This window comes from Chiroxiphia lanceolata, assembly GCF_009829145.1.
Source record: "Chiroxiphia lanceolata isolate bChiLan1 chromosome W unlocalized genomic scaffold, bChiLan1.pri scaffold_60_arrow_ctg1, whole genome shotgun sequence".
NCBI lineage: Eukaryota > Metazoa > Chordata > Aves > Passeriformes > Pipridae > Chiroxiphia > Chiroxiphia lanceolata.
In genome coordinates, this window is record NW_022476506.1 from 165949 (window position 1) to 178833 (window position 12885).

The 12885-nt window shown below is 51.8% G+C and overlaps 2 protein-coding genes across 2 annotated transcripts; one reads left to right on the plus strand and one right to left on the minus strand.

Moving 5' to 3' along the window:
* Positions 1-926: 926 nt before the first annotated feature.
* LOC116781579 (olfactory receptor 14J1-like) lies at positions 927-1901 on the plus strand. Its single transcript, XM_032677233.1, has one exon. The coding sequence runs from the start codon at positions 930-932 to the stop codon at positions 1899-1901; it is 972 nt and encodes a 323-aa protein (XP_032533124.1). The 5' UTR covers positions 927-929.
* Positions 1902-8648: 6747 nt separating this feature from the next.
* LOC116781567 (olfactory receptor 14J1-like) lies at positions 8649-10818 on the minus strand. Its single transcript, XM_032677222.1, has 2 exons — positions 9889-10818; positions 8649-8705 (listed from the first exon to the last, which is right to left on the minus strand). The coding sequence occupies exons 1-2, from the start codon at positions 10816-10818 to the stop codon at positions 8649-8651; spliced, it is 987 nt and encodes a 328-aa protein (XP_032533113.1).
* Between the last annotated feature and the right edge of the window lie 2067 nt (positions 10819-12885).

Genomic DNA, 12885 nt, shown 5'->3' on the forward strand with positions numbered 1-12885 from the left:
TGGTGCTGCTGTGGGGATGTTCCTGTGGGAGCCAAATGCCCAAGTACCCTCCAGGCAACTGCAGGGTATTCAGCTGTTTGCCTGGGTGTCCTGCAGGGCTGCAGGTGCCCTCCAGAAGGGCACAGCTCTGCCATAGTATCTCTGTGCTGCACAGGATCCCCGTGGAGAAAACTCCTCATTGCTAAATCCATGGAAATGCTCTGGGCAGCTCTACTTGGGAGCTGCAATGATCCCTGTGTGTGGCAGTCTGGGAGCAGAAAGATGAGATCCTAATCAGGCATCCTGAGGAAGGCAAGGATTCTGTCAATCTGCTCTTTGAACCAGGATTCCTCTGCTCCCAGAAGTCTCTTATTTCTTTTTTAAGGGAATTCCTATGGTTGATCCCCCTTCAGTTCCAAGCTGCCAGCCAGGGGCAGCTGTGAACAGCAAAGATGGCCAGCTCTCGTCTCTGCACCAAGAGACCATCCCTTTGCCTCTCAGGACTCACAGGATTTCACTTGGAGCACATTAGAAATGTCAGAGATTTCAACCATCCAAACTCACTCCTGGCAAGAGGAACTGGAACAAAATCAAGTCCCCCAAATCCCCTCCCTCTGTTCTGCGCTTGGGCAAACTGGGAACAGCAGTTCTGGAAACACTTTGGTACCTCACAATTGCATTTAATTGGAGGTCACCCTGTGCTCCAAGTTGCCTCTCACAGTACAGCAGAAGGATTCCTCGGGAGCCCATTCCAGGGTCCCTGCTCTCAATGCCCCCTTCAGCCAGCAAAACCCAGAGCTCGGGGAGAGGGATGCAGAGAGATCTTCCTGAAAAGAGGCCCTGAATGTTGAATTCCTATGAGACATGCAAGATGTTTTGCTGATTGAGTCTGGCCTAATTCAGTTCTGACTTTTTTCTCCTAAACAGAAAACAATAACTTGAGGCAGCAAATGTCCAACAGCAGCTCCATGCCCCAGTTCCTCCTGCTGGCATTTGCAGACAGGAGGGAGCTGCAGCTCCTGCACTTCTGGCTCTTCCTGGGCATCTCCCTGGCTGCCCTCCTGGCCAACGGCCTCATCCTCAGTGTCGTAGCCTGTGACCACCACCTGCACACCCCCATGGGCTTCTTCCTGCTCAACCTCTCCCTCACAGACCTGGGCTGCATCTGTACCACTGTCCCCAAAGCCATGCACAATTCCCTCTGGGACACCACAACCATCTCCTACACGGCATGTGTTGCACAGCTCTTTTTCTTTTTCTTCTTCATCTCAGCAGAGCTTTGTCTCCTCACCATCATGTGCTACGACCGCTACGTTGCCATCTGCAAACCCCTGCACTACAGGACCCTCCTGGGCAGCAGAGCTTGTGCCCACATGGCAGCAGCTGCCTGGGCCACTGGCTTTCTCACTGCTCTGCTGCACACAGCCAATACATTTTCCCTGCCCCTGTGCCAGGGCAATGCCCTGGGCCAGTTCTTCTGTGAAATCCCACACATCCTCAAGCTCTCCTGCTCACACTCAGGCTACCTCAGGGAAATTGGGCTCATTGTGGTTAATGCCTGTTTAGCACTTGTTTTTTTCATTTTCATTGTTTTCTCCTATGTGCAGATCTTCAGGGCTGTGCTGAGGATCCCCTCTCAGCAGGGACGGCACAAAGCCTTTTCCACCTGCCTCCCTCACCTGGTCGTGGTCTCCTTGTTTATCAGCACCTCATTCTTTGCCTACCTGAAGCCCCCCTCCATCTCCTCCCCATCCCTGGATCTTATTGTGTCAGTTCTGTACTCAGTGGTGTCTCCAACACTGAACCCCCTCATCTACGGCCTGAGGAATCAGGAGCTCAAGGATGCCCTAAGGAAACTCATAACTGGGTGTTTTTCGGAAACAATAAACTCTCTTTCTTCTGCATGTTATGTACCTCATTAAAGGCCAATCCTGTTATGGACTTCATTAAAGGCCCACCGTATCTTCTCTATTTTTTGCTCCTGGTAGGGATGTTGTTTTTGTGAGAATTTGTTCACACAAAAAAATCTTTAAATATATAAATATATATATATATATACATATATATATATGAAAGTATATATATATTTTTATATATATAAACACCATTTTCAGTTCAGTGTTTGCCTTTCTAGCCTGGCCCAGAGGCTGTACAAATTGGGAATTTTACTCACTGTGTGCTTAAACCAAATAAACTCTACATTGACTTGTTTGCCTGACATCTTCCCTCTCTGACTTCTCTGGAGCTGCAGGGTCGGTGCCTCTGTGCAGAGCTGGGCCAGAAAAGAGTCCCAGCAGAGCAGCAGTGCCAGGGAGCAGCAGCCCTTCTCCTGTGTGGCCTCCTTTCCCTTCCCTTCCACACTGTCCTGCAGAGCCCTGTGTTGTTGGAGCCTCAGTGCTCTGGCAGTCGGTGCCAGTCCTGCTGCAGGACTGTCCAGGGACTGCAGGCAGGGACAGCCACGGGCATTGCTGGCACAGAGCTGACCTCTGCAGCAGCACTGCCATCCTGCAGGGGCATCTCCTCAGAGTAGGGCCTCAAAGCTGCAATCTTCTTTTCAATTTGCTCTCCAGGATGTGCCCAACACAACACCCTGGAGAGGAAAACAGCAGTGACCAGCACAAGGGTGGGAGTGCTCAGGGTGGGGGCACCCAGCAGTGCCCTGGCACAGCCAGCGCCGCTGCCAGCACTGGCCTCTCACCCCGGGCCATTGGGCTTGTTCTTCCCTCCAAGGAGGGACAGCAAATGACCAGCTCAGGAGTCCATGTTTGCACTGCATGGACAAGTGTCATGGCTTGGGGCTGGGGGGGTGGAAGGCTTAGACAAAGTTGATGGCAGAAGCCGTCTCGTTGAGCTATGAGGTGCAGAAAGGACCCCCTTGCTTTCCAAATTCCTTCTCAGAGAGGAGCCTGGCTCTGGCTGGATCCAATCTCAGGCTCAGATTTTTGTTTAAACTGAATGAAATTACAGAGGTGTGATTCAATCACTTTGTCCTGCAGGTTTTAGTGATGGCAAATCAGAAATATTTCTATAAAATGAATTATTTATTATGACAAACAAATAGAAAATTATGACAAATGATCAGACAAGTGAACAGGTGAAAGACCTTAAAGAGAATTATTTACTGCACAGTATAAAAGCCAAAACCTCCTAGCAGTATAGTGTAAGATAGGACAGTGCAGTCTATCAAAGTCATTCTATTAAAGCAATTGAATCAAAGCCAGCAAAAAGAAACAATCCTGAAGCAGAGATTGAGGTAACTCACCCCACAATGACAGGGAGTAGTTCTCTCTCTTTCACTTTACCCCTGGGCAGTGACCATGAAGAGCTGTCCCTGCTTCATGGCAGAAGCTCCACACACTTCAAGGAACTCTGTGGAAGAATCTGCCACAGGAAAGTTGGACAGGGCTTTTATAGTTATAAAGGGTTTGACTATCGGACATATTTGCAGGCCAGGGAGCAGCTTATCTGTCAAATCCTGCTTCAAAAAGCAGGATGTGTGTTTGAAGTTTCATGAAGCATTTGGGTTTAGCATAATTCAACATTAAAAACAGCAACTTGACACCAGCAGTAACTCACCACAGAGAGCTTGAATTGTTTGCATTCTCTGACCATTGTTTAGGTATTATCAGAGCAGAGCATCCTGCCAGAATCAGCTCCTTGATTCCATGAGGATCCAAAACTCTCAGGGTTCCTTTAGTTCCATGAGGACTCTCAGTGTCACAGCAGATCCTTGTTCCATGATGTTCTGGAGTGTCACAGTGGCCCTGATGATTTCATGACTTTCCACTATGTCCCAGGATTCCTTTGGTTCCATGAGGCTTGGGAGAGTCACAATGACCCCTTGCTTCCTTGAGGTTCCACAACGTCTCTTGGATCCTTTGGTTCCTTCAGGCCCTGCAGTGTCACAGTAGCTCCTTGATTCCACGATGTTCCAGAACACCCCAGGGTTCCCTTGGCTCCAAGAGGCTCCTCAGTGTCCCACCGGCCCCTTGATTCCAGGAGGCCCTGCAGTGTCCCAATGGCCACTCGGTTCCATGAGGTTCTGTTGTGGTTTAGCTCAATTTCCCCATCCCATGCTGTGCTCAGATGCCGGGAGAACTCGAGAGAAGCAAGGGGTGAGAACACGCCGGGCCCTGGTCCTCTTTGGTGCCCGGGGCTGCCCCGAGAGGGAGTCCACAGGGACAGAGGGATGGGGGGACCTTTGCTCTGCCACTGCTGGGGCCTGGCTTTGTTCTGCTTGGGTCTTTGCTTTAGGAAAGTTGCTGTTCATTTTCATGCTCCACTTGAACACCTCAGTTCCAAATGTTTCCTAATCCGGGGGGAGGGGTTTCTATGGCATCGGGGGTCCCGCCCCTCGGGACACATTGTCAATGAACCATCCAGCTGACTTGGATGGGTTGGCATGTGATCAGTCAATGCTTTGGGGAATGCTCTATTCTGGTTGCCCTTTCAACTTTTGCCAAGCTCCCTTATTTTCTAAAGTTTGCCAGTAAAAGTGTGGGGTTTGAACTCCCGAGAAAACGTGTGCAGTGTCTTCTCCCTTGCGGTCTCTCTCAAGGTATTAAAAGAAGTGAAGGCCCTTTTCAAATATCTGGAGGGAGGCTATTTTTGGTGCTTTTTATATTTTTCAAAGTAAAACCCCTTTGCTGAGCTTGTAGCTCAAACCTGGGGTCTTACCTTCACCATCCCTGGAAGTATTCAAAATACATTGAGCTGTGGCACTTGGGGACACGGTTTAGTGGTGAAGATGCCAGTGTGGGGTTAATGGTTGGACTCCATGGTCTCAGAGGTGTCTTCCAACCATAACAATTCTATGATTTTTGGGTGACTCAATCACCCTGCATATTCTGTTCCAATGCTTGATAACCCTCAGTCATCCCTGTGATGCTGCAGCCAAGGAACAGAGCAGTGATATTCCTGGATCACAGGATGTCCAAAGCCAAGGACATTCCCATCAGCCCCTTGTCCTTCCTGCAGATCAGAAGCCTCCAGGCCCTCCACGGTGGCAGAGCCCCCCAGGCAGCAAAGCGCTGTCCTGCCAGGCTGCCCAGCCCAGCCCTGTGTCTCTCTGGCCCTGGGGACAGCAGGGTTTGCTCTCCTCGGGGCACCTCAGTCCCTCTGCCATTGCCATCTGCCCCCACCCCAGCAGGCTCTGGAGCAAAGCACGGCTGAGGTCCAGCCCAGCTCTGCTCTGACAGAAAGAACCTGCAGTCAGGGACAGGAAGAGGACAAAGTCTTGTTTAACCAGCCTGAGGAATTAATGGGCTCAATGACCTCCTGTATTCCTGGGCACTTGAATGACCTCGTGTCTCAGGTTTGGTAGCAGTGAGGGGGCTGCAGGTTTCCCTTAGGGAAGAGGAGATCAAGAGTTGACTCTGTCAGAGAGAGCCAGTTTCAGGTGGCTTCAAAATGGACCAGCCAGTGCCCAAAGCTGAGCCAAAAAGCAATTCCAGAGGCCCCTCTGTGATAACCTTTTGGAGAAAGGATAAAATTGAGGGTGCTGTAACCCAGACAGGAGTGAGAGAAATGGGGGAGAAACAACCTTGCAGGCACCAAGGGGAGTGGAGAAGGAGGAGAAGTGAGAGAGCCTTGGTGGGCTCCAAAGACCGTCGCTGATGCCCAGGACAATTCTGATCCCCCTCAACAAACACTTCTCCAGCTGTGACCCTTGTCTGTTGGGAAACACAAAGGGATTTGTGGGAGTGCTTCCCTGACAACAAGGAGAATTTTGGAGAAGGACCTTTACACACCCAGCTATTGATATGTCCACATATCTCTGCCTGGGTGCGGGTGTCAATTGACTGGGGTGTGAATGTTGTTGTGAATAATGTATAATTCAGTCACTGTTAAAATTGTAGCAAATTCTATTGAATCACTTCATAACTGTTCAGCTCGTCAATGATTAAATGCTACTTTGCCCCCCTTGTCTTTGGATCCAAATCCTTTGTACCCTGACCCTCTTGCATCCCAAGGCTCTGTGTAAATCATTCCCTTTTAAAAAAAAAAATCGTTTTCATGACATCCACTTTAAAATATTCCTCCTTAGCTAAACTACAAAACAAGTCTAATTAGTTGTTGATGTCTTGAAGACATGAAGACAATTAAAGGAAGGGACATAATTTGTTTTTCAGTGTTTTAATGAGTCCTACAGTGTGTTTGGAGCTGCATCAGCTGTCAGTCCAAGATGGTCCATGTCAGAACTGGTGAGGCTGGGGGGTGAGGAGCAAGGTTGATCATACAGGGTGTGTGGATCTCCTGAGGAGACACTCAGCATCAAGATCACTTGGAGAACACCTCTATCACCTCTTCTCTGAACTAAAAAATATCCATCCTTGAATTAAAAAAAAAAAAGGCACAAACTTTGAAGACTTGTTTTGAAATTACCTTGAAGACAATTAAAGGAAGACAAAGAGATCCTGAGGGATTTCTGGATTTTAACGAGCCCTACGGTGTGTTTGCAGCCCAGCCCATGATCCTGAGGTACTGAGAGAAGATTGAAGCAGCTGCTCAAGAAGTCAGAAGCCAAACTCCAAGTGCCTTGAAGCATTGCTGGGCCCCACTGAGGGCAGGCACTGCCAAAGCCTCCCCAGGGACTCCTTGGAGCAGCTCCTTGGAGGCCAGGAGTGCAGGCAGACAAAGGCTCTGGGCAGGCCCCTGCAATGCTGAGCAAAGCCTGGCTTGGTTTTGTGGAGCACAAAGGCCAAGGCCTGAGCCCCAGGCCCTGGCCCAGCAGATCCTGTCCCTCCCGGCTGGCTCAGGGCTGTTTGGGGGGCACTGGGATGGGAGGGGGAGGAACAACAAAGGCCCAAACCTGAGCAACCCCTGCCAGGCTCCTGAGGGAGGGGTGAGGCAGAAACCAAGGGCAGAACCTGCAAGGCAAGTTGCTTGTGGTGGCCTGAGTGGCAGAGGCAGCTGCCAGAGGCAAGGGGACAAAGGCCTGGGTGCCTTTGGGCCTTGCAGCCCTGCCAGAGCCCTTGGCCATCTCTCCTGCAGGCTGTCCTGGCCTGGCCCTGCTGCTGCTCTGGCCTTGCAGGCTGCACACACCCCTCCCGCTTTCCCACCCCCCTCCCAGTAGCATTTCTAGACCCTTCCTGGTGTCTCTGCACCAGCTCTGGCTGTTCCCTGGAACACAAAGCCATGCCATCACCCTCTTAGTGACCTCTGGCACCATAAGGTTCCCCTTTGAGTAACATTCCTTTTTCCTCACCTTCAGTCTGAACCTTCCAAGCTGCACTTTAGGGGTTTCTTTTTCTTTCCAGCACCAAGAAAATCTCCATCCTGTCAGATCTCCTCTAGACCCTCTCCAGTTCTTCCTCATTCCTCCAGAATGGTGAACCTCACACCCAGATAGACCAGTCCAGATGTGGTGACACCAGGGCTGAGTCCAGGGAGATGACAACTCCCTTGTCTGGGTGGCCACACACCCCCCAAGGCAGCCCCATGTGCATTTGGCCTTATTAACTTGGATCCTGAGCCCCTGTGCCACAGGACATCCCTCACACAGCCCAGGCCCTTCTCCTGGGGGTCACTCCAGAGCTGAGCACATCCCGGTCACCTCCCATTCCTCTGCCAACACCCTGGGCCTACTCTGGGCCCTCCAGGTCCTTGCCCTGCTCCCAAGGGCTGTGGGGGTGGTTAATGGGCAGGGCTTGGGGTTTACAGCTCAAGGTTGGGATTAGGAAGAACTTTGGAAGGTTTGTTGTTCTGCTGGCAGTGTCTGGTTCATGATTAGGGTTTTGGGCTGGGTTAGGATTAAAGTTTGGCTTTTCATACTGGTAATACAGATTTGGGAATGGGGTGGGCATTAGAGGACAAAGAAGACTCTGGAGTTCTGGGTTTGGGGTTTGCCTTTGAGGTCAGGTTGAGGTTGCGATTAGAGCAGTGGATTCCTTTCAGTGGTAGGGGCAGCACTTTTAGGTTGGGGCTTGAGGTTAGAAATAGTGTAAAGGTCCATCAGGAGTGTTTACACAGTCAGTGTTTCAGCACCCTCAGAATCACCTGAACCTGTTTTTACCTCATCAAAATCTTTCCCTTCTGTTGGACAAGCCCCTCTTTCCTTCCCCAAATACCCAATCCCTTTTGTCCCAATTCCTCCTAATCTCCCCCAAACTTTCATCAGGATGAGGTCAGCTTTGTGATGACACTGTGCGACCTCAAGGAACCAAGGGGCCATTGTGGCACTGCAGGACCTCATGGAAACCAAGAAACACAGGGACACTGAAATCTTGTGGAACCAGGGGACCATTTAACATCTTGTGGAACGAAAGGAACCCTGAAATCTTTTGGAACCTCATGGAACCAGGGAGCCATTGTGTCACTGTGGAGTCTCATGGAAACAAAGGAACCCTGGGACACAGTGGAACCTCATAAAATCAAGGGGCCACTGTGACACTACAGGGCCTTTTTGGAGCCAAATGGACCTTGGGACACTGGGGAACCCTATGGAATCAAGGGGCCATTGTGACACTGGGGAAACTCGTGGAAAAATGGAACCTAGGGACACTGTGCAACTACATGGAATCAAGGGGTCATTGTGACACCGAGGACACCACATGGACTCAAAGGACCACTGTGACACTACAGGGCATTCTGGAGCCAAAGGAACCCGGGGACACCGTGCAGCCTCATGGAATTGGGGTGCCATTGTGTCACTGCAGAACCTTATGGAATCAAGAGGCCACGTTGACACTGCAGACTCTCACGGAAACAAAGGAATCCGGGACACTCTGCAAATCAAGGAGGCATTATGACACTGAAGGCCCTATGGACCTGAGGACACTGTGGAAACTCATGGAATCCAGGGGCCATTTTGGTACTACAGGGCCCTGTGAAGCCAAAGGAACCCATGGGCAAATTGGAACCTCATGGAATCAAGGTGACATTGTGACACTACAGGGCCTTATGGATGCAAAGGAGCACTGGGACTCTGTGGAATCTGGTGGGACAAAGGGGCCATTGTGACACTGACGAATCCCATGGAATCAAGAGGCCATTGTGACCAGGCATTATGGAACCAAAGGGACCCTGGGACACTGCAGAACCTGGTGGAAACAAAGGAACACCCGGACACTGTGAAACCTTGTGGTACCAAGGGGCCATTTGGACACAGGGCAAGCTCATTTAATCAAGGGGTCTTGGTGACACTGAGGGGCCTCCTGGAGCCAAGGGGACCCTGACATGACGCAACCTTGTGGAATGAAGGGACCATTGTCACACTGTGGAACCTCATGGAACCAAGGGGCCATAGTGACACTGAAGAGTCTCATGGCACCCACTGTGCCTCCCCAGAACTCCATGGAATCAAGTAGAGCCGCTGCCTCCTCCCCGCCACCGCACAGACTGGAGTCACCGGCTCTGCCCCACTTGGACACCTCTGGAGTCAGCATGTTCTTGGGCAGCACAACTGATCTCAGACCAGAGAGTTTCCCAGATTTTGCTTTACCCTCTCTTTCCCCTGGTTTTAATTTTTGTTCTTTGTTCATTCAGGGGGAAAAGGGGGAAGGGAGGCACGTGTTGATCCCTGTTTTTATCTGTTTACAAAAGGGAGTTGGGGCGGGGGGGGGGAGAGAGGAGGCAATTTCTGTCTCTGCTGTTGCTTTGAACTTTCTGTTGGCATTGTTGTTTTTGCTGCTATACTTCTTGTCAGTAAACTCTTATTTTTTCACTTACATCTCCTTGTATTTTGTTTCCCTGTATTGGTGGGGAATAAAAGGGGAGTGAGTTCATTTCACTGGAGTTCCCACCCCAATATGTGTCTTTAAACCAGGACAGGCTGCTCAATATTTAATTGCACAGAAAATTATTGCAAGAAGAACCCGATGACCTCCACGAGAAACCTGAGCAGGAAGGCTGGGCCAATAAGGAGTCCCATTCTGAATGCTGTGCACTAAAAAATTGGCAATTTATTGCTCCTAAAAAGCATCCAGTCATCATCTTCCTCAGGGCATCCTTGAGCTCCTGGTTCCTCAGGCTATAGATGAAGGGGTTCAGTGCTGGAGGCACCACCGAGTACAGAACTGAGAGGGTCAGATCCAGAGATGGGGAGGAGATGAAGGGGGGCTTCAGGTAGGAAAAGAATACCGTGCTGAGGAACAGGGAGACCACGACCAGGTGAGGGAGGCACGTGGAAAAGGCTTTGTGCCGTCCCTGCTGAGAGGGGATCCTCAGCACAGCCCTGAAGATCTGCACATAGGAGAAAACAATGAAAACAAAGCAACCGAACAGTAAACAGGCACTAACCATAAGAAGCCCAATTTCCCTGAGGTAGCCTGAATGTGAGCAGGAGAGCTTGAGGATGTGTGGGATTTCACAGAAGAACTGGCCCAGGGCATTGCCCTGGCATAGGGGCAGGGAAAATGTATTGGCTGTGTGCAGCAGAGAATAGAGAAAGCCAGTGGCCCAGGCAGCTGCTGCCATGTGGGCACAAGCTCTGCTGCCCAGGAGGGTCCTGTAGTGCAGGGGTTTGCAGATGGCAACGTAGCGGTCGTAGCACATGATGGTGAGGAGGGAAAACTCTGTTCCAAAGAAGAAGAACAGCAGAAAGACCTGTGCAGCACATGCCGTGTAGGAGATGGTTGTGGTGTCCCAGAGGGAATTGTGCATGGCTTTGGGGACAGTGGTGCAGATGCAGCCCAGGTCTGTGAGGGAGAGGCTGAGCAGGAAGAAGCCCATGGGGGTGTGCAGGTGGTGGTCACAGGCTACGGCGCTGAGGATGAGGCCGTTGGCCAGGAGGGCAGCCAGGGAGATGGCCAGGAAGAGCCAGAAGTGCAGGAGCTGCAGCTCCCTCCTGTCTGCGAATGCCAGCAGGAGGAACTGGGGCATGGAGCTGCTGTTGCACATTTGCTGCCTCAAGTTATTGTTTTCTGTTTAGGAGAAAAAAGTCAGAACTGAATTAGGCCAGACTCAATCAGCAAAACATCTTGCATGTCTCATAGGAATTCAACATTCAGGGCCTCTTTTCAGGAAGATCTCTCTGCATCCCTCTCCCCGAGCTCTGGGTTTTGCTGGCTGAAGGGGGCATTGAGAGCAGGGACCCTGGAATGGGCTCCCGAGGAATCCTTCTGCTGTACTGTGAGAGGCAACTTGGAGCACAGGGTGACCTCCAATTAAATGCAATTGTGAGGTACCAAAGTGTTTCCAGAACTGCTGTTCCCAGTTTGCCCAAGCGCAGAACAGAGGGAGGGGATTTGAGGGACTTGATTTTGTTCCAGTTCCTCTTGCCAGGAGTGAGTTTGGATGGTTGAAATCTCTGACATTTCTAATGTGCTCCAAGTGAAATCCTGTGAGTCCTGAGAGGCAAAGGGATGGTCTCTTGGTGCAGAGACGAGAGCTGGCCATCTTTGCTGTTCACAGCTGCCCCTGGCTGGCAGCTTGGAACTGAAGGGGGATCAACCATAGGAATTCCCTTAAAAAAGAAATAAGAGACTTCTGGGAGCAGAGGAATCCTGGTTCAAAGAGCAGATTGACAGAATCCTTGCCTTCCTCAGGATGCCTGATTAGGATCTCATCTTTCTGCTCCCAGACTGCCACACACAGGGATCATTGCAGCTCCCAAGTAGAGCTGCCCAGAGCATTTCCATGGATTTAGCAATGAGGAGTTTTCTCCACGGGGATCCTGTGCAGCACAGAGATACTATGGCAGAGCTGTGCCCTTCTGGAGGGCACCTGCAGCCCTGCAGGACACCCAGGCAAACAGCTGAATACCCTGCAGTTGCCTGGAGGGTACTTGGGCATTTGGCTCCCACAGGAACATCCCCACAGCAGCACCAAAAGGGTTTGTGTCTGGACAGGAATCTGCCACCCCCAAACCCCACACTGGCTCAGAAAACCCAATGGTGAGAACAAGGACAGCCCAGGCAACAGGGGATGGCAGTGAAATGCCACAATGCTGCTGCCAAGAGAGGAGGGACACACAGAGAGACAGCTGGAAATCAGGGCCTTGGCCTTGCCTGGGCTCTGGCTGCTGCAGGGCCGTGGCAGCTCCTTGGCCGGGCTGAGAGCTGAGCCTGGCAGGCAGCAGAGTCCCTGCCCCAGCACACAGAGCCCTGGGGGCAGGACCCTGCTCTGCACCACAGCCCTGGGCACCCCTGGCTGCACCCCCACCTTCCCACCCCACAGCCAGCCCTGGCACAGGGAACCTTCTTGCCCTGGGCCTCTGAGGGGGCAGCAGCAAGTCCTGCTCTGCAGCAGCTTCTCCTGCTGCACCCCAGCAAATCCAGCAGAGCCATCCTGACAGCTCCTGCCACTGCTGCCATTTGGCAGCTGGGAGAGGCACTTGTAGCAACTCACCTGCACTGCTCTGCAGCCACAGCCTGACCGTGGCAAAGGGCTGGCAAGGTTCCTCTCCTGAGCAGCTCTGCCCTGTCCTCCCACCCCAGGATCCCTTGAACCTCCTGCTCCCTTCTCCTGTCTGCTCTTGCTGCCTGCAGCTCCTGCCCTGCTCTGCCATATGGCCACTTCCCCTGCACTGCAGCAACTGGGAGAGTCCTCCTAAAAGATCCTAGAAGCTGTGGGATGTGGCAGCTTTAGGAGATGCCTCCAGGAAGGCAAGTTGAACTTTCCTACAGCCAGAGAATTCTTCATTCAAATCCTGGGAAGGTTCCTCCAGCAGTGAGAGCTCAGTCACCTCCCAGCCCAGGCTGCCTCTCCTCTCTCTGCCTTCTCTCCTGTGCCCTGGGTGCTGCAGGCATTGCCCTCAGCCCTGCTGGGCAGTGCAGAGGAGCTGCTCACCAGCAGAGCTGTCTCTTTGAAGCTCTTGGTTACCAGGAGCTCCCTGTGTGCCAGGAGCCTGGCCCAGCTCAGCAGCACAGCAACAGCCCCAGGCAGCCCTTTCTCTGCCCCTCTGGACTCCCTCCAGCTGTCCCTGGGGCTCCAGGGGAACCTGCTGGCACACAGCTGAAGGAAATA

Coding starts and splice junctions, on each gene's coding strand:
- LOC116781567 (XM_032677222.1), bottom strand. CDS start 10,818: ATGTGCAACAGCAGCTCCATGCCCCAGTTCCTCCTGCTGGCATTCGCA. Junction 8,706..9,888: donor TGACTGGATGCTTTTTAGGA/GCAATAAATTGC, acceptor CTTGATTTGCAG/AGTGTCCCGGATTCCTTTGT.
- LOC116781579 (XM_032677233.1), top strand. CDS start 930: ATGTCCAACAGCAGCTCCATGCCCCAGTTCCTCCTGCTGGCATTTGCA.